Genomic DNA, 26,986 nt, shown 5'->3' on the forward strand with positions numbered 1-26,986 from the left:
AAGTCTCCAACTATTTTTTGTAGATTTGCCTATTTCTCCTTTCAATTACATAAATTTTTGCTTCGTATATTTCCAAGCTCTGTTGTCGAGTTTGTATATAATTTTTATATCTTCTTGATAGATTGACTCTTTTATCAAAATATAATATCCTTGTCTCCAGCGACAGTTTTGCATTTAAAGTCTGTTTTGTCTGAGATTAATATAGCCACCCCAGCTCTCTTTTGGTTACTATTTGCATCGAATATCTTTTTCTATCCTTTCACTTTCAATTGATTTATGTCTTTGGATCTAAAATGAGTCTTTTTTATAGATTCATATAATTTTTTTTTGTTTGCTTTTTATCTGTTCTGCCAATCTCAGCCTTTTTCTTGAACAGTTCAATCCGTATATGTTTAAGGTAATTACTGATAAGGTGCAATGCAATTCTGATGCTAACTACCCAGAGTTAGGTCAAATTTCATAGGTTAATGGCACAGTCTCCCCCAGCACTGCCCTCGTTTCAGACACAAGTTGCAAGCTTGGGGTTTCCCCAACAGCCCACACTTCTGGCCTACTGGCTGCAAATTCAGGGATTCCTGCTACCACCTCAGGCTCAATAATTCCGTAGAACAACTCACAGAACTCAGGAAAGCTCTACATTCACAATTACAGTTTTATTATAAAGGATGCAAATTAGGACCAATCAAAAGAAAGACACATAGGGAGAGGTTTGGAAGGGTCTCAAATGTGAAGCTTCCTCGTCATCAGCATGCATCACCCTCTCAGCACGTCAGTTTGTGTTTCCAACCAGAAATCTCACTTTAGCTGTGAGTATTCGGAGTTTTTATTATGGCTTTAATTATGTAAGAGTGATTGATTAAATCATTGGCTACTTGATTTCAATCAATCTCCAGCTTCCCAGCCCTTCTCAGAAGGTCAGGAGGTCAGGCTGATATTATGTGGCTCAAAGCACCAGCCCTCGAATTGTATGGTTGGTCTTTCTGGCATAGTCAGCCCCATCTTGCAACTGTCTGGGTGCCCTCTGTGAGTCACGTAAACTCACATGTGGTCTGAGCGGCCTGTCATGAATAACAAAGACACGATTATCACTGGGGAAATTGCAAGTGTGTAAAGGGTCCCTCCCAAGAACCAGGGACAAAAATCAGCCAAATTCTTTATTGTACAACAAAAGGGCTCTCTTCTCCTATTTTGCTATCTTTCTGCAAGTCTTAATCTTTTTTTTTCCTGAATTCTTCTGATACTGCTTTCTTTTGTGTTTGATTGAATTTTTCTACTTTACCTTTTTGATTCCCTCCTTGTTTCCTTTTCTGTATGTTTTAAGTTGTTTTCTTAGTGGTTACACTGGTGATTACAATTAACATTCTAAATTTGTAACAGTCTTGTTTGAATTGATACCAACTTATCTTCAATAGCCTACCAAAACTCTGCTCCTATACAGCTGTGCTTCCTGGTCTGTCTTTCTATTGTTGTTGTCACAGATTATGTCTTTATGCACTGTGTGCCCATTAGCATAGATCATAATTATTGTTTCATGCATTTGTCTTTTAAGTCAGAAAGGGAACAGTTACAAACCAAAAATGTAGCAATACTGGCTTTTATATTTACCTATGTAGTTAGTTTTACTGGTGTTATTTTTTTCTGTGATTTTGAGTTGCTGTCTAATGACCTTTCATTTCAATCTGAATGACTTCTTTTAGCATTTCTTCTGGGAAGATCTGCTAGTGACAAACTGCTTTAACTTTTCTTTATCTGGGAAACTCTTATTTTCTCCATTTTTGAAGGATGGTTTTGCTGTATATACAATTCTTGGTTGACAAGTTTTTTTCTTCCGGCACTTTAAAAATGTCAGTCCAGTCCCTCCTGGCCGCAGTTTATGCTTTCTGATGAAAAATTGAGGATTCCTTGTAAGTGATGAGTTGCTTCTCTCTTGCTGCTTTTAAGATTTCCCTTTGTCTTTGGTTTTTTCACAGTGTGATATAATGTGTCTCAGAATGGTAATCTCTTTTGAGTTTATCCTACTTGGATTCTTTGAGCTTTTTGATGTATAGAGTCATGTCTTTCATCAAATTTGGAAAGTTTTCAGCCATTATCTCTTCACACATTTGTTCTACAACTTTTTCTCCTTCTGAGACTCCCATAAGTGTATGTTTGTATTCTTGATGTTATCCCAGCAATCACTTAGTCTCTGTTTACGTTTTTTTTTTGAGAACAACAAATGTTTATTAATATGCAGGCATTTTGGGGGCCAGAGACACAGATGTAAACACAAAAACAGGCATCAGCTTTCATAGATATCAGAAATTACAAGGGTGAGGCAAACATCAGTAGTCAGAGAGTCTTCCCACCAGCAAGCTCCCATCAGCTCTATTCACAAATATGAATCATGCCTCTCTGGTTTGAACCACCAAAATCTCTCCCAAAAACCTGGAAAGTAGAGCTCAAAGAGAAGCTCTCATAAAGGCCCTTAGTGTAATGAAGCCAGTTATCAAATTGGTTAGGTCAGTTGCAAACCATCTTTAATATCGTTAAGTTTTGTCCCCTGCTTTTTTTTGTTTTTAATTAGGAACATACACATTTAGTGTTCTAATGTCTTACTGATCAATTTACTTTTTGTGTGTGTGTGTGTGTGTGTGTGAGGAAGATTAGCCCTGAGCCAACATCTGATGCCAATTCTCCTCTTTTTGCTGAGAAAGACTGGCCCTGGGCTAACATCCGTGCCCATCTTCCTCTACTTTATATGGGACACTGCCACAGCATGGCTTGACAAGCGGTGCATCGGTGCACGCCCGGGATCCAAACCCGTGAACCCTGGGCCGCCAAAGCGGAGTGCACGCACTTAACCACTATGCCACCAGGCTAGCCCCTCAATTTATTTTTTTATCATTATAAATATTTTCTTTTATCTCTGAAAATGCTCTTTGACTTGCAGTTTATCTATCCTGAAAATCTAATTGAAGTTGTTAGTTTACTATATTTTTTCTTTTTTTAAGACAGCTTTATTTATATATATAAACTGCACATATTTGATGTGTACGAATTAATAACTTTTGAAATATCAACCCCTAAAAGTTTCCATGTACCCTTTATAAACCTTCATTTTAGTATTATTTTTGATATGTATTTAACTCTACAATCTTGATATTTGAATAGCATTTGCTCTTGTTTTCTGTGTTCTTCCTTTCCTGCCCTTTGTAGTTGTTATTGAAACAAATACATCTATTATTCCGTTTCATCTCCCATGACGTCCTTTTAGATATGCCTTTGTCTGTGTGTTTTTATTGCTTGCTTTAGAGATTTCAGGTATGCATGTTGAACTTTTTGCAATCTATGATCACAGCATCAGATTCTTACCTCCAAATCAGTTTAAGAATTTTATGAAGAAATATTTGCAAATCCTTCCACGCCACCCTTTTGTGTTCTTGTTGTAATATATTTTACTTCTATGTATGCCTTAAAAATCTACATCCTTAAGTTTTGTTTTTACTTTAACAAGCTAAGAACTTTAAGGATATAGTTTACTTTTTTACAGAGTATTTTTTTCGGAAAACAAAACAAAACCTTGTCTTTGATATTTAATGACCCATTTATTCTTTTTGTTCTTCATTTCTTCTTGTACTTAAGATTTTCTCTATTATAATTTCCCTTTAGCCTATGAAATTTCTTTTAGCATTGATTGTAGTGAAGATGTGCTACAGTCTAATTCTTTCACTTCTTTTCCATATGTTTCACCTCCATTTTTTAAGAATATTATCAGTAGATGTAGAAATCTCTCTTTTTTTCTTCTTTCAGCTCTTTAAATATATGATTTCATTGTCTTCTGGCTTTTATTTTTCTATTGTGAGAAGTAAGCTGTAATTCTTATCAATGTTTTTCTTTATGTAATGTCCCTCATTCCCCAGCTGCTTCAATAATGTAGAATTACACTCACTTTTCTTCATTTTTTTTCCTTTCTGCTCTTAAGATTGGATGCTTTCAATCAACTTATCTTCCACATTCGCTGATTCTTCTGCCTTCTCAAATCTGCTGTTTAATCTCTCTAGTAAATTTTTAAAGTTTCAGTGATTGTACTTTTCAGCTCTAGGATTTCTATTTGGTTATTTATAAGTTCCGTATCTTTATTAATATTCTCTATTTGTTGAAACGCCATTCTCCTTTTTTCCTTTTGATTTCTTTTAGGTCTTTGACCATATGTAAGATAGTTGATGTAAAGTCTTTGTCTAGTAAATCCAGTGTTTCCTCAGGGACAGTTTTGGTTAATTTCTGCTTTTCTTGTGAATCAACCATACTCTCTTACTTCTGTGCTTGCCTCATAATTTTTGATTGAAAACTGGGTATTGTGAATATTATAATGTGTAATTCTGAAAGATACTCCCCTTCCCTAGCATTTCTTTTTGCTGTTTAATATAGGATGTATGTTACTGACTTTTATAAACTATTTTGTAAGATTATTCTTTGTCAGTTGAAGTCTAGTAGTTGAGTTAGTAGTCAACAAGTGTTTTGACAGACATTTCTTTTAATGCCTGCAGGCAAAAAAATTTTTTTTGCCCTGTCTTTGCAGCTGGGCTCAGCATTTGTATGCTGGGGCATACCTTCAGCATTCACCCAGGCATTTTACAACTCTGCTTTTGCTTACACAGAGCTTGAAGATCAGCCAGATGTGAGAGTTTAGGCCCTTCTCAGGTTTATTCTGAGGATGTCTCTTGCTTGTACCCAGCTTTCTAGGTTCCCAGTAATCTGTAGAAGCATTGCAAAGCCCTTATTCCCCAACATATGTCACACTCCTTTCCTCCAAGATTCTCTGGGATGTCTGTTGTTTGTCCCAGCTGATAGCCTTTGCCCCAGGCTGCAGTGGCTGGTTCATTTGCCTTTAAAGGCCCTCCACTTAGCTATTTCTCTGCCCTGAGAAATTTTCTAGTTAGGTGAAAAAAAAAGCAAGCCTTCTGTGTTAGTTCTTCAGGGAACCTCAGACAGGTCAATGCAGGTAACCACAGTTTTTTGAGAATGAGATATTCTCTGCTCCCTCTGGCACCAGGAACCTACACCAGGAATGCAGGCTGCTATCTTCAAGACCATCACCAAGCCTTTGGATGGGTTGGGGGGGGAGGCAAAGGTAATTTAAAACACCACAGAGCTCTTTCTACCAGAGTATTCATTGTCTTTTTTGATTAAACATTTGCTTGATGGCAGTAAACCTTTGACTGTTTTCTAGATTTCTGATAAAGTTTATTCTAGCATTTTTTGCTAGGTTTTTTCTGTTTCTGTGTTTCTGTAGAGAAACTGCCTTTGGACTTGGCTACTCGACCATTTTCTCTGAGGATCACCTACAGAGGTTTTTATGGCCTGTGTGAATATGACATATTTTTGTTACAAAGACTTCCCTCAGAAGTCTTAAATTGTCTTATCAATGTGAATGTCAACAAGGGCTTTACCTTAAAAATAATGTTATTCAATATTTTGAAGATAAGAAAGTGTTCTTCAGAGTTGCATAGCATACTATCACATTCTAGTAGTTTTAGGTATCATTAATCAGTTTTATACTATGGCAAACTTCTACATTAAAACTTGAAGGACAAATTTACAGTTAACTAAGCCATTACCACTATTAGGATCAGTCTAAACCTGCAGTTACCAAATTGAGTTCCTAAATCTGAGGCACCCTGAGATGCCAAAGTGAATTCACAGGAGTGCAACAGCATATTTTAAGTTTTGGAGGGAAACAGAGTTATTTCATTTCCTATAGTCCTCATTCAAACTTTGAGCTCAAAGTAATTACACTTTCAGCATTAGGTGGAGCTACATTCCTTTTGATGATGTCATATATTGATGAAGCTGGGTTTTCCTTCATTGCTATCATAAGAAATACCATGTGAAAATCAATGTGGAATAAAAAATAAAGGTGGCAGTTTCCAATCTTAATTCCAGAGTTTGCTAAGTTGTACAATGCTCAACAGGTAGACATCCCATTAGGAAGTGATCATAGTTATTTAAGAGTGACATAAGATTACTTTTTCTTTCAAGTTATGTGTATTATTTTACAAATAGTTATGAATTTGTTAGATATCCTGTGAAACAGAACTATTAGGTATATCCTTCCTACTAGAAACACAGTGAAAAAATTGAGACACTAGGTTACCTTGAAATGAGAAAACTTGGGAACCTCTGGTCTGAACCCTCCATTTTATTTAAAATGTTTAAAATACTTGTTATTTAAAGTGTTTATCTTTCCAGCCACATCTTCTATAACTCCTACCGTGAATCTTCTATCATAATTAAACTGGTTTGTGCACAGTGCCTGATTAACGTCTTTGCCTTATTATCCATCTTCTTATTGTATTTTTTAAAATTAAAGCTAGAATATAGACCTGTGAAGAACAAAAACCTTGTCATCTACCTACATGTAATCCTAGCTCCTTACACGGGACACTTAATACATTCAGCAGATACTTGGGAAATATTATTTGATAGTAAAGTAGGGACTATACTTATTATCTAAGTTTCATCATCTTATTGCTCAATGCTGAACACATTATTAATATTTAATAATTTCTGAATGATTCATTGATTAAAATATGGTTGTCGAATATTTGGAAATTAACAATATTTCTAGAAAAGTAATAAAGCCACATTTTAGAAAATCAGGTGGTATGGCTGAAAACTTTTTTCCTTTTCTATTCAGGTCAGCTCCTCTCTCCAAGTTTTTAACTTCCTTTCAGTTCTCTCTTTCCCTGTTCTTCATTCTCTTACTGAACTTTAGTCAAAGTGTTGTAAATCACCAGTCTTAAGGAGGTATGTTACACAGTCATGCATCACTTAATGACGGGAATACATTCTGAGAAATGTGTCGTTAGGTGATTTCATCATGGTGTGAACATCATACTGAGGGGAACAACATTTGCCACCCCAAAAGTGTCTCTTTAACATGAAGATTATTATAGGCTTGTTATTTTTAAGAAACAAAAGACTTAGAAAGTTTTTCTCATTACCTCCCCCATAACTTCCTAAAAGAATTCAGATTAAAAAAAACCCGTTTCAGGAAATGAGCTATCACCTTAGCATAACATGAACTAGGTGGTAGACAGGGAGCAACCTGGAAAAGCCTGTTTGTTGGGGTCCCCTCTGTGTTCTTCTGTTTCTGTGTGGCCAAATACTTGTTTTCCAAACACTTGCTCCTTTTCACCTACTTGTGAATTGCCCTCCTTCCCTTTGAAGTCTCTGACTCTCCCCACCCCCAACATCTTCTTTTGTCTTTAGCTGAAGATGGTGTTTAAGGTGAGGGCTCTGGCCATTTTGGGAAGTTATTCGGTTTTCTAGGGTTTCTCCCATGTATATGTATTACTAAATTTTTGTTTGTTTTCCTCCTATTAATCTGTCTCATGTCAATTTAATACTTAGACCAGCCAAGAAGAAACTAGAAAGGTAGAGGAAAATTTCTTCCTCCCTACAGTACTTACACAAACCTAGGTGGTATGGCTTATGGCACACCTAGACTATACGGTACTAATCTTATGGGACCACCATCATATATGCAGTACATCATTGACCAAAATGTTATATGGCACATGACTGTAATTTTTAAAACAAGTTGGTTTTTAAGTTCCTACTGGACTTTAAACTAAATGTGGAGTAAGTAGGAAAAGAAATAGTATGAGTGTTAGTAAGAGATTAGACATGATGAAGGATTAGCGTGGATAAATAGTAGGAGCATTTACAGTCCTGAGTTTTTCACTGTATGCTATTATTTGTGGTTTATCTCATTTATACTCTGGTTTCCTTTGTGGTTGTATGATTATAATACTGAAATTTGGAAATTTGTTGCTACTTTGGTATAAGGCATAATTGAAATTTTTGGTCCACATTTGAGACATTTACTAGTTTTTATAAAAGATTTCCGGGGCTGGCCCGGTGGCGCAAGCGGTTAAGTGCGCGCACTCCGCTGCAGAGGCCCGGGGTTCACCAGTTCGGATCACGGGCACACACCGATGCACCGCTTGTCAAGCCATGCTGTGGCAGCGTCCCATATAAAGTAGAGGAAGATGGGCATGAGTGTTAGCTCAGGGCTGGTCTTCCTCAGCAAAAAGAGGAGGATTGGCAGATGTTAGCTCAGGGCCCATCTTCCTCAAAAAAAAAATAAAATAAAAAAATAAAAGAAGATTTCCTTAGAATTAAAAAATGTTACTCAGTTGTACTAAGATGAAATACTGAATTAGTAAAATGGATATAAAATAGTTTTTCTAGAAAGTTAAAACAAACAAAAAAGCATTCACTTGTTCTAATGGAATTCATAGCTACTGCTTATGAATACAAACATTTACTTCTTGGATTTGCTTGTTTTAAAAATTTCATATTGTGGGTTATAAAAGTAAAAAATGTAATTTTAAGCTATTTCTAATATGGTTATATGCAATTGCAACTGTGTCACCTCATAAAAGAAAGAAACCTCTAGATGCTTAATAAAGATCTTAAATCTCGCCAGATTTTTTTTTTTCCTAAATGAAAGCAGGTGTTGAGCATTGTCATCTCATAATATGTTGAAATTACTAAAATATTTAATAAGCTACCAGACTTTGAAATAGTAGCCAGATGTTTTCAGTTTCCCCAGGATGACTTTTACAGCTGAGCATTTACAGTGGAAATGAGCTAAGTTTGCCAGTTTAACAACAACAAACAAGCAACTAAAACACACAAAGACAAATTGTTTCTTTTGAACTAAAATTAAAATGAAATCCATTATACTTAATCTGTGTTAACACTTGGCAGTTAGATAAGATTTCCATAGCCTAATCAAACATAAGATTGAAGCTTCCCCTCCACCTTTAGAGGCTTTATTGAGACATAATTTACATACCATAGAATTAACCCATTTTAAGTATACAGTTCTATGATTTTTAGTAAATGTATATAGGTTTGCCCCCATCATCAACATCCAGTTTTTAGAACAGTTTTATGGAGATATAATTGACATACAGTAAACTGTACAGATTTAAAGTGTATAATTTGAGAGGTTTTTTCATATATTTAAAATCATGAAACACCACAATCAAGATAATTAGTACCTCCATCATCCCCAAAAGTGTCCTCGTGTGCCTCTATGTAATCCCTCTTTCCTGCTCTTCTCATACTCTCCCTCCTGACAACTGTTCCTAGGCATTCACTGACCCGTTTCTGTCACTAGATAATTAGTTTGAATTTTGTAGAATTTTATATAAATGGAATAATGCACTATATACTGTTTTCTTTTGGGGGCTGTCTGGCCTTTTTCACTCTAAATACGTATTTCGATATTCATCTATGTTGTGTGTATCAATAGTTCCTTTCTATTTATTATTAGTGGTATTCAATTGTGTGGATATACCACAATTTGTTTCTCCATTCCCCTTAGATTGATATATCAGTTGTTTCTCAAATGTAGCTGCTGATAACATCCTTGTGCAGTTGTTGTGTAAACATAGATTTCAGTTTACTTGGGTAAAAACCTAGAAATGGTATGGCTGGATCATGTAATCAGCTGATAATGGATTCTTTACTAATTTTTATACCTGAAAGGTCTTTATTTTTTAAAGATATTTTCAGTAGGTTTAGAACTCTAAGTTCACAGTTTCTTTTTTTTCCCTCAGTACTTTAATGATGTTGCTTCTCTGTCTTGCTTTCATTGTTTGTAATGAGAATTCCACTGCCATCTTAATCTTTGTAATATCATTTTTCTCTGGCTGCTTTTAATATTTTCTCTTTTATCACTTGTTTTGAGAAATTTGATTAGGGTATGCTTTGGTGTGATTTACTTATTTTTCTTTTGCTTGGTGTTCATTGATTTCTTGGATACTTCTTGTCTTATATGTTTCATCGAATTTGGAGAATTTTCAGCCATTAGTTGTTCAGATATATTTTCTGTTCCCTATTCTCTCTGCTCTTCATCAGGGACTTCAATTACACATATATTAGGCCACTTGAAGTTAAACTGACAATACACATATGAACTGTTCCTTTTTTTTCTCCCAAATCTTTCCATTCTGTCTCCTATTTTTTATCATTTTTATTGCTCTAGCCTCAAGCTCACTAACCTTTTCTTTTGCAGTGCACAGTCTGCCACCAATCCCATCCAGTGTATTTTTCTTTAAATCTCAGACATTGTAGTTTTCATCGCTAGAAATTTTTTTTGGATCTTTCTGATTTCTTCCATGTCTCTATTCAACTTTTTGAATAGGTGGAATATAGTTATAATAACTGTGTGAATGTGTTTATCTGCTAATCTTAACATTTATGTCAGCTTTGGATTGGTTTTCATTTGATTTTTTGTTTTTCTTATTACGGGTCCTATTTTTGTGTTATTTGCTTGCCTGGTGTGATAGGCAGAATTTTAAGAATGACCCCTGCAACCCTTCTCCTGTGAATATGATGGGACATAACTACTGTGCTAATATTATGGTATATGGCAAAAGGGATTTTGCGTATGTGATTAAGGTTACTAATCAGTTGACTTTGAGTTAATGTAAAGGGCAATTATCTGGGTCGGCCCAGTATAATCACATGAGTCCCTTGAAAACAGAGAATTTTCTCTGGCCTGTGGCAAAAAGGGAAGTCAGAGAAATCCAAATCATGAAAAGGATTCTATGTGCCATTGTTGGCTTGAAGATGGAGGGGGCCATGTGACAAGGAATGCAAGTGGCCTCTAGAATTTGAAGACAGCCCGTGGCTGTCAGCCAGCAAGGAAATAGAGTCCTCAATCCTATGGCTACAAGAAACTGGATTTTGCCAACAACCTGAATGAGCTTGGAATCAGATTCTTCTTCAGAGCTTCCAGATAAGAGCCCAGCCTGGCAGATACCATTGCAGCCCTGTGAGATCTTTGACAGAGAGTGCAGACCAGCCTACCTAGACTTTGACCTACAGAACTGTGAGATAATACATGGGTATAGTTTTAAGCCACCAAGTTTGTGGTAATTTGTAATGCAACAATAGAAAACAAATACACCTGGTAATCTCTAATTGGATGCCAGACATTTTGAATTTTAGCTTGTTGAGTGCTGGATATTTTTGTATTCCTGTAAATATTCTTGAGCTTTGTTCTAGGTCATAGTTACTTGGCAACAGTTTGATCTTCTGGGTAATGCTTTTAAGATTTGTTATGTGGAACCAGAGCATCGTTTAGCCTAATTATTCTCTACTACTGGGGCAAGATGGAGTACTTGGTCAGGGAAACCCTCTGCACATCTCAGGACAGCTTCTTCTTTCCTTTGCTCTGCCTGTGAACTTGAGCCACCTTGGTCAGTCAGTCTTAGTACTCTTGGTTCTGTCTCCTTAACTCCCCCTGAGTACCCCTTCCCTGCACTGTGTGCTGGATATTCTCAAGGCAATAAGCTGGAGCAATCTTAGGGCTCATCTCATTTGTTTCCCATCTCTTGGGGATCACTGTTCTTCATTGCCTGGTGTCTAGTGCCTTTAACACTGTTTTTAAATATGTTTTGTCCGATTTTTTTAGTTTTTTGAGTTGGGAGTAAATCCAGGCTTTTTTCACTTTGTTGAAGTCCTTCAGTTACTTTTAAGTAATTAAAAACTTTAAATAAAATTAAGTTTTAGTTATTTAAGTTTAATAGGACCGCTTGTACCAGGAAATGCTGTTCCTACAGTGTTATGCTATGTGTAATATCTAAAATTTTAATAGTGAAGCACCATTTTTAAGTTCTAGTACACTTAGTATAGCCCAAATGATGACAAAGCTATATCTCCAGATGGCCTAACTCACAGTTCCTCATTTTTATTTGAACACCTTTAGTATTTATTTGCCTAAGGACATTGCAGTTATTTTATGCTTAGATAATTACAACTCATAATTATTTGACTAACTAAACTATTAAAATGAAAAGATAATATTATTTTACATCTCAAATGAACAGAAACCTATTTATTTATGCAAAAAAACCTGTCAAATTCTTTTCCATGTTAACTACATAACTATTAAACACAGCTGGTATTCACATAGTCACATTTCCTTGTTTCTAATTTTTGTATGTTTATTTTAATAGGAATATTATTTAGCTTTGTTTCCCCTCCCATGTCTTCTATCCACAAAAATTCTGTAATTCTTCCGTGTAATTATAGAAATAAATATTCAGATACACAAGCAGTTTACATAACTTGTTTTGTTTTATGTCCTACAGATAGCTTTTGGGAGGTGCTGTTGTTTCTATGAAATTTCTTATAGTTGTCTTAATTAAGAGTTTTTGGTAGGTTTCTCTAATTAAAACAGGAAAGATGAGGGGCTGGCTGCGTGGCATAGCGGTTAAGTGCACGCGCTCCGCCACTGGCTGCCCAGGTTCCAATCCTGGGCACGCACCGATGCACCGCTTGTCAGGCCGTGCTGTGGCGGCGTCCCACATAAAGTGGAGGAGGATCGGCATGGATGTTAGCTCAGGGCTGATCTTGCTCACAAAATAATAAATAAATAAATAAATACATACATACATACATACATACAGGAAAGATGATAGTTACCTCACAGATCCTCTGGGAGTAGAGACTGTTATTTTAGCAGGTCTCGCCCCCTCTCTGCCCCAATTCTGAGTAAGTGACAGAAACATACTTCTATATATTAAGAATTGATATTCTTATTTGATATTTGTTTATGCTAACAGGTACTTTGGAAGTTCGTCTCATGGGCTGTCAAGATATCCTAGAAAAGGTCCCTGGACGGTCAAAAGCAACATCGGTCGCACTACCTGGTTGGAGTCCAAGTGAAACCAGATCATCTTTCATGAGCAGAACGAGTAAAAGTAAAAGTGGAAGCAGTAGAAATCTCCTAAAAACCGATGACTTGTCCAGTTCAGTAACCACATTTTTAAAAATTCATGTAACAAATTAAGGGGCCTATACAAAGGACTTAGCAATGGGGACAGAGAAGAATGGGAAGAGTCAAAGTTGGACAAAAAGATTTAAAATGATGATTTTCCATAATTTAATTTTAAAATGTTAAAAGTTAATAATGACAGGAAAACAAAAAGGCAACAAAATTTACTTTACTGAAATGTATTAGAAAACTGAATGATATATAGCATTAATTCTTTTGGAGAATGAAATACTGAGTGTCTCTCTTTATGCCAAACTGAAAGTATACAGAGGCTATGAGACTTGTCACATCTTAATTCTTTTAATGGTGTAGTGACACTTCTAAAGTAACATTGAAATTTTGATAACTAACCACCAAACGTGTTCACTAAGATAGTAGCCTAGTATCTCAGTAGTAAACTGAAATGGGGCAGCTGGTGGAGGTGGTAAGAGTAAAATGCAAGAGGTTTATGAAGCACTTTGGAAACATTCTAAAGTGTAATTATAAGCTATGATATAAATGTGTAACTGGGGGAAGGCACGTGACAATTCAACCTAGTACAGAGTACAGTATGTCTATGCTTTCCTGTATATATAGAGAGACTTTAGGAAAAATGTGAAAATAAAGATCTGTTCAAGGTAACAAGCTCTATAAATAGCAAATGAAGAGGAAGAAAAACTGGATGATTGCTGTTGATGTACAAACATATACACACACACATCCATTGTGGCAAACAACTACTGGTCACCTGTTAGTCTTTTCGGTTATATTCTATTATAAATGAAATGGATAGCAGTTACTATTTGTATTTTGTTAAACACAAAGGATAATTTGGGACCATCTAGTGGGAGTGTATGTATATATAAAACTAGCCACTGAAGATTCAAAAGCTTCAGTCTTGATCCTTATTTTCAAAGGATCGTAAGACTTTTGTTGCTATTAAGCAGTAGTACTTCTATTTTAAAGGTTTTAAAATATTTAAGCAAGTTTATAAATTGTAATTACAGATGATGTCTGTGCAGTTTTGAAGCTAGATAATACTGTGGTTGGTCAAACTAGCTGGAAACCCATTTCCAATCAGTCCTGGGACCAGAAGTTTACACTGGAACTAGACAGGGTAAGTTGAGAAATTTTTTACTTGAATTTTCATTATATTGATAATTTACTTTGAATGTAAATTTTATGTTTTAGAAGACTTTGAGAAGTTTTATTCTTAACAGAATAAAAGAAGAACCTAGGTATTTTTGACATTTCTCATCTGATAAGTTGTATATAAATCTGCCTTAAGACAGAGGTGAATATCAGATTGCTGTAGTAGCTTTCCTTTGTGCAATGATTTGAAAATGTATAGTTTATATTAACCTGAGAAGATTGACAACCAGGTGAGATCTAATATTGAAATATATTTATTTTAGTAATGCACTCTCTATCCACTAAGGTGATTCTTCTCACTCAACATTTGTAGGTTATATTATCAAAGCTTGATTTGAAATGAGCTGTTGTGCTCAATCACCCAGCTCTCCCTGTGTCTCAGTGGCTTTCATGAATGGTATGAATGGTTAGAATGCAATCTGTAGCTGTAGAACCCAGCAGAAGTTAACTTGGTCCACAGTGGATTCAAATCCCTGATGATAACTTTATTATTTAGCTTCGAGTCCATCCGTTGGGGTGTTGGAAGAAAATATTAAAACTTAATCATAGTTTTATCTAAAAATTAAGAAAGATATTAAGCTTTTTTACTATTTAGTATTCAGATTGAAGGTACATATGTCATTTTAAAAGTTACATGTATTAGTGAAAGCAGATTTATAGTGCTTAATGATATTGTGAGGTGGTGATTACTCCTCTAGTCTCTACTTTTAAAATGTTTTTCCAGTTTATTTTTTTCTATCCTTGTAGCCAGTATCCTACTCGGGCCCTCATCATTGCTTTTCTTGGTTCAAATATTGTGTCTGCCACTTAAATGTGGTATGCACTTGAACAAAATGCTTAATCTTTTATGTATGTATACCAGTTTCCTTATCTTTAATACTATCTACCTCACTGAGATGTATGAGAGTGAAATCCATGTAAAAGTCTTAGACTAGTGGTAAGAACTTGACTAATGTTAGCTATTTTTACTAAAGTAATTTACTAACTAATTTCCCTGTATCTAAGTACCAGACTGATCTTCAAAGAACACTACCCTCACCTTGGCATTCATACTCTGGTTGATGATCATTCCTTTATTCATTAAAAATTATTATGAAATTATTTATTCATTCATTTAATCAACAAATATTTATTGATACCTACTCTATTTTAGGCACTTTCAAGTGGTAGATTAGCAGCGAACAACATAAACAAGGTCTATCAAGGTTTCCTCAAGGAACTTATACTTCAATGGCTTTTCAGTATATATCTGATGAATTGCAGACTTTTTACCGTTACGTCTGAGACTGTATAAGAGTCTGCCACCTCATTTACTAAACATAGCTTTATTTTAACGATTTCAGTTAAAAAGATATTGAGGACTTTGAATGCTAGGCTAAGGTGTTTACTTGTTGGTAGTGGGAGTGGGAGAGACATAACGGAAAAATTGATTTTGGGATTTGTATGAGGAAAGAATTTGAAGGAGGGGAGACTAAAGTCATATAAATAGGCAAGAGGCTACTCCAGTGCTACAACTGTAAGATGATGACAGCTTGAAGTAAAATGTGGCAGTAGGAATAGAAAGAAAAGAATATATGTAGGAAATGAAGGAAAAATTAGTATGACTTAGTAACTAATTGGATATGAGTACAGAGAAGGGAATTTGTCTGTAATTTGCAGAGAAAATGATGCCACGTAAGTTAGAAAAGATCTACAGTCATGCACCACTTAATGATGGGGGTATGTTCTGAGAAATGCATCGTTAGGCAATTTCATCATTGTGTGAACATCGTAGAGCATACTTACACAAACTTAGATGGTATAGCCTACTATACACCTAGGCTATATGATACTTATCTTACAGGACTACTGTCAGATATGCAGTTCATTGTTGACTGAAATGTCATTATGAGGCACATGACTGTATTGGAGAGGGATGGATTCTATACACCTAGTTTTTTAGCAGTTAAATAAAGATGTGGAATTAGATGTCAGGGCTGGATAGTGGATTTGGAGGTCACCTGATTAGAGGTCACAGTGAATGCCATCCAAGTGGATAAGATCAGTCCATTTATTTCACAGATATTTATTGAACATCTTACATGTACCAGGCACTTTATTAGATTCTAGGTTTACAGAGATAATATATACTCATTGGTATAATGGAACTCTTAGGCTTAATAATGATTAATTTTCTGTTCTATGCCAAGCATCATTCTAGATGCTGGTGATGATTGATCAAAATAGTCACAGTCTCTATGCTCATGGACCTTATATTCTAATGACAGATAATAAGTAGTAAACAAGTTTAAAAAAATCTACAAATGCAATGAAGGACATAAGTAAGGTGGTGTAATGAGGAGGTGGGGGCTACTTTAGGTAGAGTAATTAGGGAAAGTCTCTTTGAGGAGGCTACATTTGACCTGAGACCTATTGAGTGAAAAGTTGCCAGACTTGCAAAGATCCAGAGAGAGTGTTGCCAGCAGAGGAGACAGAACATACAGCCCCTTGAAGTCGGAGAGAACTTGATTTATTGTAATCATAAAAATCGTGACACAGAAGGTCAGTGTGAAGTAAAACAGCAGATATAGGCAGATGCCCTATTACTAAGGACTTTATAGGCTATGAGTTGGAAGACAGTTGAAGGGGAGTTGACATCGTCTGGTTTACCTATGGTAAATGATCTGATAGAAATAAGTCCTACCCAGAGCAATCAGGCAAGAAAGAGAAATAAAAGGGATCCAAATTGGAAAGGAAGAAGTGAAACCGTCCCTATTTGCAGATGACATGATATTATATATAGAAAATCCTAAAGAATACACCAAAAAACTTTTAGAAATTATAAATGAATATGGTAAAGTCGCAGGATACAAAATCAACATACAAAAATCAATTGCATTTCTATACACTAACAATGATGCAGCAGAAAGAGAAATTAAGAATACAGTCCACTTACAGTTGCAACAAAAAGAATAAAATATCTAAGAATAAACTTAACCAAAGAGGTGAAAGATCTGTACACTCAAAACTATAAAACATTGTTGAAAGAAATTGAAGAAGACACAAAGAAATGGAAAGATATTCCATGGTCTTGGATTGGAAGAATTAATGTAGTTAAGATGTCCATACTTCCTAGAGCAATCTGTAGATTCAGTGCAATCCCTATCAAAAGTTCCAACAACATTTTTCACAGAAATAGAACAAAGAATCCTAAAATTGATGTGGAACAACAAAAGACCCCAAATAGCCAAAGGAATCCTGAGAAAAAAGAACAAAGCTGGAGGTATCACACTCCCTGATTTCAAAATATACTACAAAGCTATAGTAACCAAAATAGCATGGTACTGGCACAAAAACAGACACACAGATCAAAGGAATAGAATCGAGAGCCCAGAAATAAATCCACACATCTGCGGACAGCTAATTTTTGACAAAGGAGCCAAAACATACAATGGGGAAAGGAAAGTCTCTTCAACAAATGGTGTTGGGAAAACTGGACAGCCACATGCAAAAAAAGGAAAGTAGACCATTATCTTACACCATACACAAAAATTAACTCAAAATTTTAGTTAAAGACTTGAATGTAACACCTGAAACCATAAAACTTCTAGAAGAAAACATAGGAAGTATGCTCTTCGACACCAGTCTTAGCAACATATTTTCAAGTACCATGTCTGACTGGGCAGGAGAAACAATAGAAAAAATAAACAAATGGGACTACATCGAACTAAAAAGCTTCTGCATAGCAAAGGAAACTATCAACAAAACGAAAAGACAACGTAACAATTAGGAGAAGATATTTGCAAACCATGCATCTGATAAGGGGTTAATCTCCAAAATATATAAAGAACTCATAAACTCATACGTCTCAACAACAAAAAAACTAACAACCCAATTTAAAAATGGGCAAAAGACCTGAACAGACATTTCTCCAAAGAAGATATACAGATGGCCAACAGGCATATGAAAAGATGTTCAACATCATTAACTATCAGGGAACTTCAAATCAAAACTACGAGATATCACCTCATTCCCGGCAGAATGGCTATTATTAACAAGACGGGAAACAACAAGTGTAGGAGAGGATGTGGAAAGAAGGGAACTCTCACACACTGCTAGTGGGAGTACAAGCTGGTGCAGCCACTATGGAAAACAGTATGAAAACACGAATGTGTAAAGATACATGCACCCCTGTGTTCATTGCAGCATTATTCACAATAGCCAAGACTTGGAAGCAACCTAAGTGCCCATCAAGGGACAAATGGATAAAGAAGACATGGTATATACAATGGAATACTACTCAGCCATAAGAAACGATGAAATGCAGCCACTTGTGACAACATGGACGGACCTTGAGGGTATTATGCTAAGCGAAATAAGTCAGAGGGAGAAGGTCAGATACCATATGATCTCACTAATAAGTAAAAGAGAAAAACAAACACATAGAGACAGAGATTGGATTGGTGGTTACCAGAGGGGAAGGGGGGAGGGAGGAGAGCGAAAGGGATGATTAGACACGTGTATGGTGATGGATTGTAATTAGTGTTTGGGTAGTGAACATGATGTAATCTGTGCAGAAGTAGAAGTGTAATGATGTACACCTGAAATTTATACAATGTTATAGACCAATGTTACTGTAATAAAAAAAAGAAAAAAAGTTAATGAACATAAAAAAAGAAAGAAAAATACCATGTACTAGAAGCTAATAAAAGAGTTACTAACCCGTAATGGGACAGAATTTATAAAGAAAGACAAGGTCTAACAATCAAATCTTAAGCAGTATCCCAAGGGTAGAAGGAGAAAGAAGGTTTGCCAAAGAGAAATAGAAAACTTTGAGCTGGATCAGATCATATCTTTGATCAGATAAGCATTATAAAAGCTTATCCAGTGAAGAATTGTGAGAATGGTGAGATGGTAAAAATCCTGTTACGTATGGAACAATTGAAGAAAAATTTTATGAAGGAAAATTTTAAGTCTTTTAAAGAGGAGATTTAACAAAGAATTGATATAACTATCTTTAAGTTAAAAGGAGGAACATGTGGAAAAAGAATTAAACTAGGGATAGCAATGAGATTTCAATTTTTGCGTCAACTCTCACCAATTGGTAGTGACTTTCTGGAGCTGACTGTTAAGATTTACTGGATAGGTCCTGGTTTTCAGGAAGATTTTACTGATCAAGTAGCAATATTTGCCAAATGTTTGGAGATGGGACAAGTCATAAGTTGTAGTACATATTCCATTCTTATATTGACTGTATACTTTGTGGCCTTGGAGGACAAAGCAAAAGTCAGTGGATGGCAGATTTCATTTCAGTCCAAAAATAATACTGTTAAAAAATGAAATGGTGGGGCTGGCCCAGTGGCGCAGTGGTTGAGTGTGTGCACTCTGCTGCCTTGGCCCAAGGGTTCGCAGGTTCAGATCCCGGGTGCACACTGACGCACTGCTCATCAAGCCATGCTGTGGCAGCGTCCCGTATAAAGTAGAGGAAGGTGGGCATGGATGTTAGCCCAGGGCCAATCTTCCTCAGCAAAAAAGAGGAGGATTGGCATCGGATGTTAGCTCAGAGCTGATCTTCCTCACCAAAAAAAAAAAAAAAAAAAAAAGGAAATGAGCTGCTATAGGAAATAGTAAGTTCTCTCGATAAAGTTGAATGAACAACTTATAAGAGAGACTAAGAGAGACTTTAAGGGAATTCTTGTATCAGAAAAAGATAACACTTCCAAGATTTTTTTCAATTCTGATACTTTCAGGCAGGAGAAGTAGCATTATAACATGCTGTAAATTAGCTGTTTAACTAAATAGTTAGACCAATAAAATTCAGTCAAGTCCACCAGAGAGGGAAATACAGTTGAGGTTGTTCGTGTATATAGATACAGTCTTCACGACTTGTTATATTTGTGTCTTTTTTCTATACTGTGTGAATACATATAAATATGACCATAAAATGTTTCTTGTAGTTTCCATTCATTTTTCACGTAATAGGTTTGCTATAACATTAGCTTTGACAAACTGGGTTCATTGTTCATCTGCTACTTACTAGTTATTTGATAGTAGACAAGTTACATAACTTTACTACTGGGCATTTGTTTCACCATCTCTAAAATGGGGATAAACTATAATACAGGACTGTTAGCAAGAAAAACTGAGGTAGTATATATAAAATGCCTTGTGTTGCCTGGCACGTTTTAGCCACTCAATGATAGTAGTTCTTTCTTTAGCCCTAGTCTTTGATGTGTGGCTGTGAATTTGAGTATAATGGAAGAGTATGTTAGTTAATGGGGAATTAATTGGTTGAATGTCATTTTCTTTCATTTCAGAGCCTATTTAAAGTAATTATAGGATTTTTGATGAGTATGTGATCAGAATGAAACTTAAGAAAGAGAATTAGTGTTAGAGGGAAAATGACTGGTTAGAAGATTTCTTTTGTAGCTAAGTTATTGCATTGTGGAGTTTTATATTTAAAATAAAACTTGAAAGTTGAGTGGCTACTATCATTGAGTGGCTAAAACGTGCCAGGCAACACAAGGCATTTTATATATACTACCTCAGTTTTTGTTGCTAAAGTTGTCTTGCCGTCATTTTATGGTTAAGGAAACTGAGAACCAGAGTAGTCACATATTAATAAATTTCAGAGCTGGGACTAGACCTTTAATGTCCTTCTAAAAGGATGCTCTGTCCTCTATGGTAATTTGAATGAGTTAGATAACAGTAGCACAAAGGAGGAAACAGCCGATGATGAAAACCTGGAAGAGAGAAAATAGTTTAAAATTACCCAAACTAAAAAGCTTAGAAAACTAGAAAAACTGATATCTGTCGGTTGGTTGTTCTTTGTTTGCGATTGTAATCTTGACCTAAAATTGTTTTTCTTCTACATGGTATCAGACATTCTTCCCACTTTAGAGTAATCCTCCTTTTGAAACTTTGAAGACTGTGTGGCTAAGTAAAGCTATTCATCTTTCAGGCCAACTAGACCTTCTTGGTTCCTGCTGTGCATGTTACTTGTTCCTAAACTTCTCTCCACACTCCTTATTATGATAACTCCTCTGTTTATGTAGTACATTTTACTTTTTCATGTGCTTTTTACTCTTTTATTTTGTCCCTTATATTTATAGCATATTTATTTATAGAAAATGTTTATGGAAAATGTTATTTTAAACTGACATGTTCATGCCCAGCATTTTGCCTCAAATGTCAAGTTTCTTTTCTGTGGCATTCTGGAGCTAAGTTGTCTGTGCTGTTTCTATCCTTTCTGAGATACAAAGATTCATAGGTCTTTTCAGAGTTGTAAGATACTCTAGAAATGATCTAGATCTAGAATGATGTAAAAAGTTCAAATTAGGTTCCTGGAGCTCAGCACTCTGCAGAATGGTCTCAGGAGGGGACATGGAACCTTTGCTTTGTTTTGGGATTCTTGGTAAGAGGTCATTTGGAATTTGCCACTTAAAAAAAAGGTTTGATAATTGCTGATGTAATCCATCCCCCTCATTTTACAGATTAATAAGGAAATTATGGCCTAGGGGTTAAATAACTAGCCTAAATTATGATCCAGGATTTGTAATGAAGTCTACTGACTTTTGGTTCTGTGTTCTTTCTGTTCTTATCAGGTTACCCTTTTTATATTTTGTATAGAATTTGGTCTTTATTAACGTTGATTATAAACACAATAGCTATGTAATTTCTTATTTTCTGTGAGTTCCCTCAGCCCTCCTCTTATAAAAAGTTTAATCCTCCCATGAGAGATTGTAATAAAAGGCAAGAGGGTACACTAAACTCTTCTATCTAACCTTTTCCCTTTCACATTTCCTTTTGATTAACCTTACTAAAGTAATAGAGTACAATCTTTATCACTATTAGAAATAGGGAAGGGCCCTGTCCTTAAAACTGAAATTTAGAAGATTTTTAGCAGGAATCAGTGCTGTTAAGAGCAGACTAATAGAGAATGTTCACTTAGTGGAAAAGAGGGAGACAGGACATTGAGAGAGTGAGAGCCAGTGAAAATGTAGTAGAATTAACGGATTGGAGGTAACATTGGGGTTGAAGGATCAGTGGATGTTGAGGTACTAGGGAGAGTGAGCTAGAATGTTAGGAGGGTGATGGTCAGAGAGAAGAATTTGAAAACATGTGCAAAGAATGAGTGATAAAAAAGACTAGGCAGAGTTTCAAAAAAACGAATAAAATGAAATTATAGACATCTGGGATTTGCTTCAGAGTAATTGGGGGACAGGTGGTGATGAAACATTATTGACTATTAGTGATAAATTGTTGAAGCTGGGTGGGAAAGAGAATCATGTAAAACTTATAGAAATAGGAAATACAACATTTGAAATTGAAACTAAGTGGATGGGTTAAATATCAGAAGAAAGTTAGTGGTGTGGAAGATAGAGCTAAAATCCCAAGTACAACATACAGAAACAAAGAGATGAAAAATATGAAAGAGAGGCAAAGAGACATAAAGGATAGAATGAGAATGACTAGCGTACTAAGTGGAGTTCCAGAATGAGGGAATGGAGAGAATGGGGCAGTGGCCATGTCTGAAGCAATAATGACCTAGAATTTTCCAGAATTGATGACAGATGTGAATCCTCAGATTTGAGAACACAAGTCTCTAGAAGGATAAATAAATAGATATCCATATCTAAAATCTCAAGGGAAAAACGTATGGGCTGGATTTAGTCAAGAATGCTTTTGTGGAGGACATGGATGGTTAATCTGGCCTTGATAAAAAGAGAGAATTTGGACTGGTGTGTGTGAGGAAAAGAGTAGTATGAAATCTTATATGACAATATAAGTTTTGGCTGGAGAATAAGATATAAGATTAGAAATAGGAACTATGTATAGACACAGAGACAGAAAAGCTTGTAATAGTTTTGGAATAATAGAGAGTCTTTGGAACTTTGCATAGGGTGTGAATTGATAAGTGATGCAGTAACTGTTTTAACACTAAATAGTTTGAATCATAATTGTTTACTTCACTCTTTCTCTATAAAGGGAGCAGAGTCACCACATCTATAGGAAACTGACTTTTCAAACGAAGATCACAGCCTTATTGGAGAGACATTGTCTCTGTCTCCTACTCTTCTGTCTGGATTTCCCACCCTCCCAGAAGATCCTAAGGTTTCCCTCTTTTTGTCACTTATGTTCCAGCTGGAGAATCCCCTCATTGGACTCCTGAACTGAAAAACAGATATTACTGTTGCCTGAGGTGGTTGTTTTCTGTTTGCCTTAGTGGATTCCAGTGGCCTGCCTTCCCTGTCTTACTCTTTGCCCCTGGAGGCTGATAGCTGCAAACTTGAATCACTGGGCTCTGACTTAAAAGGGAGACTGTTGGGAGATCTAAGGGCAGGAGGAAAGAGAATTCAGGGTGTTTGTTTCCCTCTTTCCTTGCCTGTTTTCACAACAGTCTTCATCTATGACTACAGCTCCTGTTGGACAGTCTCTTTTCCAAGATACAGTTCTCATTGGATTCTGGTAACATTTTGCCTTTTGTCCGTTCAGGCTAGGGGTGGTAATGGATTTCTACTGTTGCTAGTCCTCAGATCCTTACTATCCCTTGTTGTTCCCTTAACCTTAATCATGCCTTCATAAATAGCCAATTTTTTTTTCTTTTGTTAAGTTTTTTTTTTTCTTGTGAAAGTTTTGTTGTACATTATTATTTGTCAGTCACCATATAAGTGCATTCCTCCACCCCTTGTGCCCACCCCCACCCCCCTAGCCCTTGGTAACCACCACATAATTCTATCTGTCTATGTGTTGGTTTATCTTCCACATATGAGTGAAATCATGTACTGTTTGTCTTTCTCTTTCTGGCTTATTTTGCTTAACATAATACCCGCCAGGTCCATTCATGTTGTTGCAAATGGGACAATTTTGTCTTTTTTTTTATGGCTGAGTAGTATTCCATGGTGTATATATATACCACATCTTCTTTATCCAATCATCAGTTGAGGGACACTTGGGTTGCTTCCATGTCTTGGCTATAGTGAATAATGCTGCGATGAACATAGGGGTGCATAAGCCCCTTTGGATTGTTGATTTCAGGTTCGTTGGGTAGATACCCAGTAGTGGGATAGCTGGATCATAAGGTCTATTTTTAATTGTTTGAGGAATGTCCATACTGTTTTCTATAGAGGCTGCACCAGTTTGCATTCCCACCAGCAGTAGATTAGGGTTCCCATTTCTCCACAGCCTCTCCAGCATTTGTTGTTTTTTGTCTTGGTGATTATACCCATTCTAACAGGCATAAGATGATATCTCAGTGTGGTTTTGATTTGCATTTCCCTGATGATTAGTGATGTTGAACATCTTTTCACGTGCCTATTGGCCATCTGTATATCTTCTTTGGAGAAGTGTCTGTTCATTTCCTCTGCCCATTTTTTGATCGGATTGTTTGTTTTTTTGTTATTCAGTTGTGTGAGTTCTTTATATATTATGGAGATTAATCCTTTGTCAGATATATGGTTTGCAAATATCTTTTCCCAGCTGATGGGTTCCCTATTCATTTTGATCCTGGTTTCCTTTGCCTTGTAGAAGCTCTTTAATCTGTTGAAGTCCCACTTGTTTATTTTTTCTTTTGTTTCCCTTGTCTGAGTAGACATGGAATTCAAGAAGATCCCTTTATGGCTGATGACAAGTAGTGTACTACCTATATTTTCCTCCAGGAGTTTTATAGTTTCAGGTCTCACCTTCAGGTCTTTGATCCATTTTGTGTTAATTTTTGTGTATGGTGAAAGAAGATGGTCAACTTTCATTCTTTTGCAAGTGGCTGTCCAGTTTTCCCAGCACCATTTATTGAAGAGACTTTCCTTTCTCCACTGTATGTCCTTATCTCCTTTGTCAAAGGTTAGCTGCCTGTAGATATGAGGTTTTATTTCTGGGCTTTCAATTCTGTTCCATTGATCTGTGTGTCTGTTTTTGTACCAGTACCACACTGTTTTAATTACTATTGCTTTGTAGTATGTTTTGAAGTCAGGAATTGTGATGCCTCCAGCCTTGTTCTTCTTTTTCAGGGTTGCTTGAGCTATTCGGGGTCTTTTCTTGCCCCATATGAATGTTAGTATTCTTTGTTCTATTTCTGTGAAGAATGTCCTTGGTGTTCTGATCGGGATTGCATTGAATCTGTAGATTGCTTTAGGTAGTGTGGACATTTTAACTATGTTTATTCTTCCAATCCAAGTGCGTGGAATATTTTTCCATTTCTTTCTATGTCGTCATTGATTTCACTCAATAATGTCTTATAGTTTTCATTGTATAGGTCTTCCACTTCCTTGGTTAAATTTACTCCTAGATATTTTATTCTTTTTGTTGCAATTGTAAATGGAATTGTCTTCTTGAGTTCTCTTTCTGTTAGTTCATTGTTGATATATAGAAATGCAACTGATTTCTGTAAGTTGATTTTGCACCCTGCCACTTGGCTGTAGTTGTTGATTATTTCTAATAGTTTTCCAATGGATTCTTTAGGGTTTTCTATATATAAGATCATGTCATCTGCAAACAGTGAGAGTTTCACTTCTTCGTTGCCTGTTTGGATTCCTTTTATTCCTTTTTCTTGTCTAATTGCTCTGGCCAGAACCTCCAGTACTGTGCTGAATAAGATTGGGGAGAATGGGCACCCTTGTCTTGTCCCTGTTTTCAGAGGGATGGCTTTCAGTTTTTCCCCATTGAGTGTGATGTTGGCTGTGGGTTTGTCATATATGGCCTTTATCATGTTGGGGTACTTTCCTTCTATACCCATTTTGTTGAGAGTTTTTATCGTAAATGGATGTTGGCTCTTGTCAAAAGCCTTCTCTGCATCTGAGATGATCATATGGTTTTTATTCCTCATTTTGTTAATGTGGTGTATATCACATTGATTGATTTGCAGATGTTGAACCATCCCTGTGTCCCTGGTATAAATCCCACTTGATCATGGTGTATGATCTTTTTAATGTATTGCTGTATTCGGTTTGCCAATATTTTGTTGAGGATTTTTGCATCTATGTTCACCAGGGATATTGGTCTGTAGTTTTCCTTCTTCGTATTGTCTTTGTCTGGCTTTGGTATCAGGGTGATGTTGGCCTCCTAGAATGTGTTGGGAAGCATTCCATCTTCCTCTATTTTTTGGAATAGTTTGAGAAGGATAGGTATTAAGTCCTCTTTGAATGTTTGGTAAAATTCTCCGGAGAAGCCATCTGGTCCTGGACTTTTATGTTTGGGGAGGTTTTTCATTACTGTTTCAATGTCTTTACTTGTGATTGGTCTATTCAGATTCTCTGTTTGTTCTTGATTCAGTTTTGGGAAGTTGTCTGAGTCTAAGAATTTATCCCTTTCTTCTAGATTGTCCAATTTGTTGGCATATAGTTTTTCATAGTATTCTCTTACAATCTTTTGTATTTCTGTGGTATCTATTGTAATTTCTCCTTTTTCATTTATAATTTTATTTGAGCCTTCTCTCTTTTTTTCTTGGTGGGTCTGGGATAAATAGCCAATTTTTAAAACTCAAACCCTTTGAGTGTGCAATCTGTTTGCTGCTGGGACCCTAATTGATATGTGTCCCAAGTCTGTGTTGTCCTCAGAAGCCCATAGGAAACCAATTAATAGAAGACCAATTAATATGACATCTGCCATCTTCACCTTTATGAAATCTCACCTTTCCTTGGCTCTTGACTTTTCCATGCTTTGAGTAATTTTCTCTTTTAGTGGCTGCAGAAGGTTTGGTTTTTGCCCTTTCTTTTCTTTTCAGCAGTGGAGCCTAGCTCTCATTCTTCGAACAGAGGCTCCCAAACTTTCTTGATTCACAGCATCCTCAGTGTCCCAGTAATTTTTTTAACAATGTGTCTCTAGGCCAGAAGGAATACCCAACAGGTCCATTTACTAAGAAGTAGTTACTAACTAAAAAGCTTCTGCACAGCAAAGGAAACTATCAACAAAATGAAAGGCAACCTACAGAATGGGAGAAAATATTTATACATCATCTATCTGATAAAGGATTAATATCCAAAATACATAAAGAACTCACACAACTCAGTAGCAAAAAAAACAAACGATCCTATTAAACAA

The 26,986-nt window shown here is 36.0% G+C and overlaps 1 protein-coding gene across 1 annotated transcript in view; it reads left to right on the plus strand.

Annotated features, from left to right (window-relative positions):
• The window catches only part of PKN2 (protein kinase N2), a 131,137-nt gene that overhangs the window by 73,619 nt on the left and 30,532 nt on the right, over positions 1–26,986 (plus strand). Inside the window, exons 7-8 of the mRNA XM_058538443.1 lie at positions 12,630–12,815; positions 13,828–13,937. Of these exons, the coding sequence (XP_058394426.1) occupies positions 12,630–12,815; positions 13,828–13,937 (296 nt within the window). The remainder of the gene's footprint in view (positions 1–12,629; positions 12,816–13,827; positions 13,938–26,986) is intronic.

Source organism: Diceros bicornis, chromosome 4 (assembly GCF_020826845.1).
Source record: "Diceros bicornis minor isolate mBicDic1 chromosome 4, mDicBic1.mat.cur, whole genome shotgun sequence".
Classification (NCBI taxonomy): Eukaryota; Metazoa; Chordata; class Mammalia; order Perissodactyla; family Rhinocerotidae; genus Diceros; species Diceros bicornis.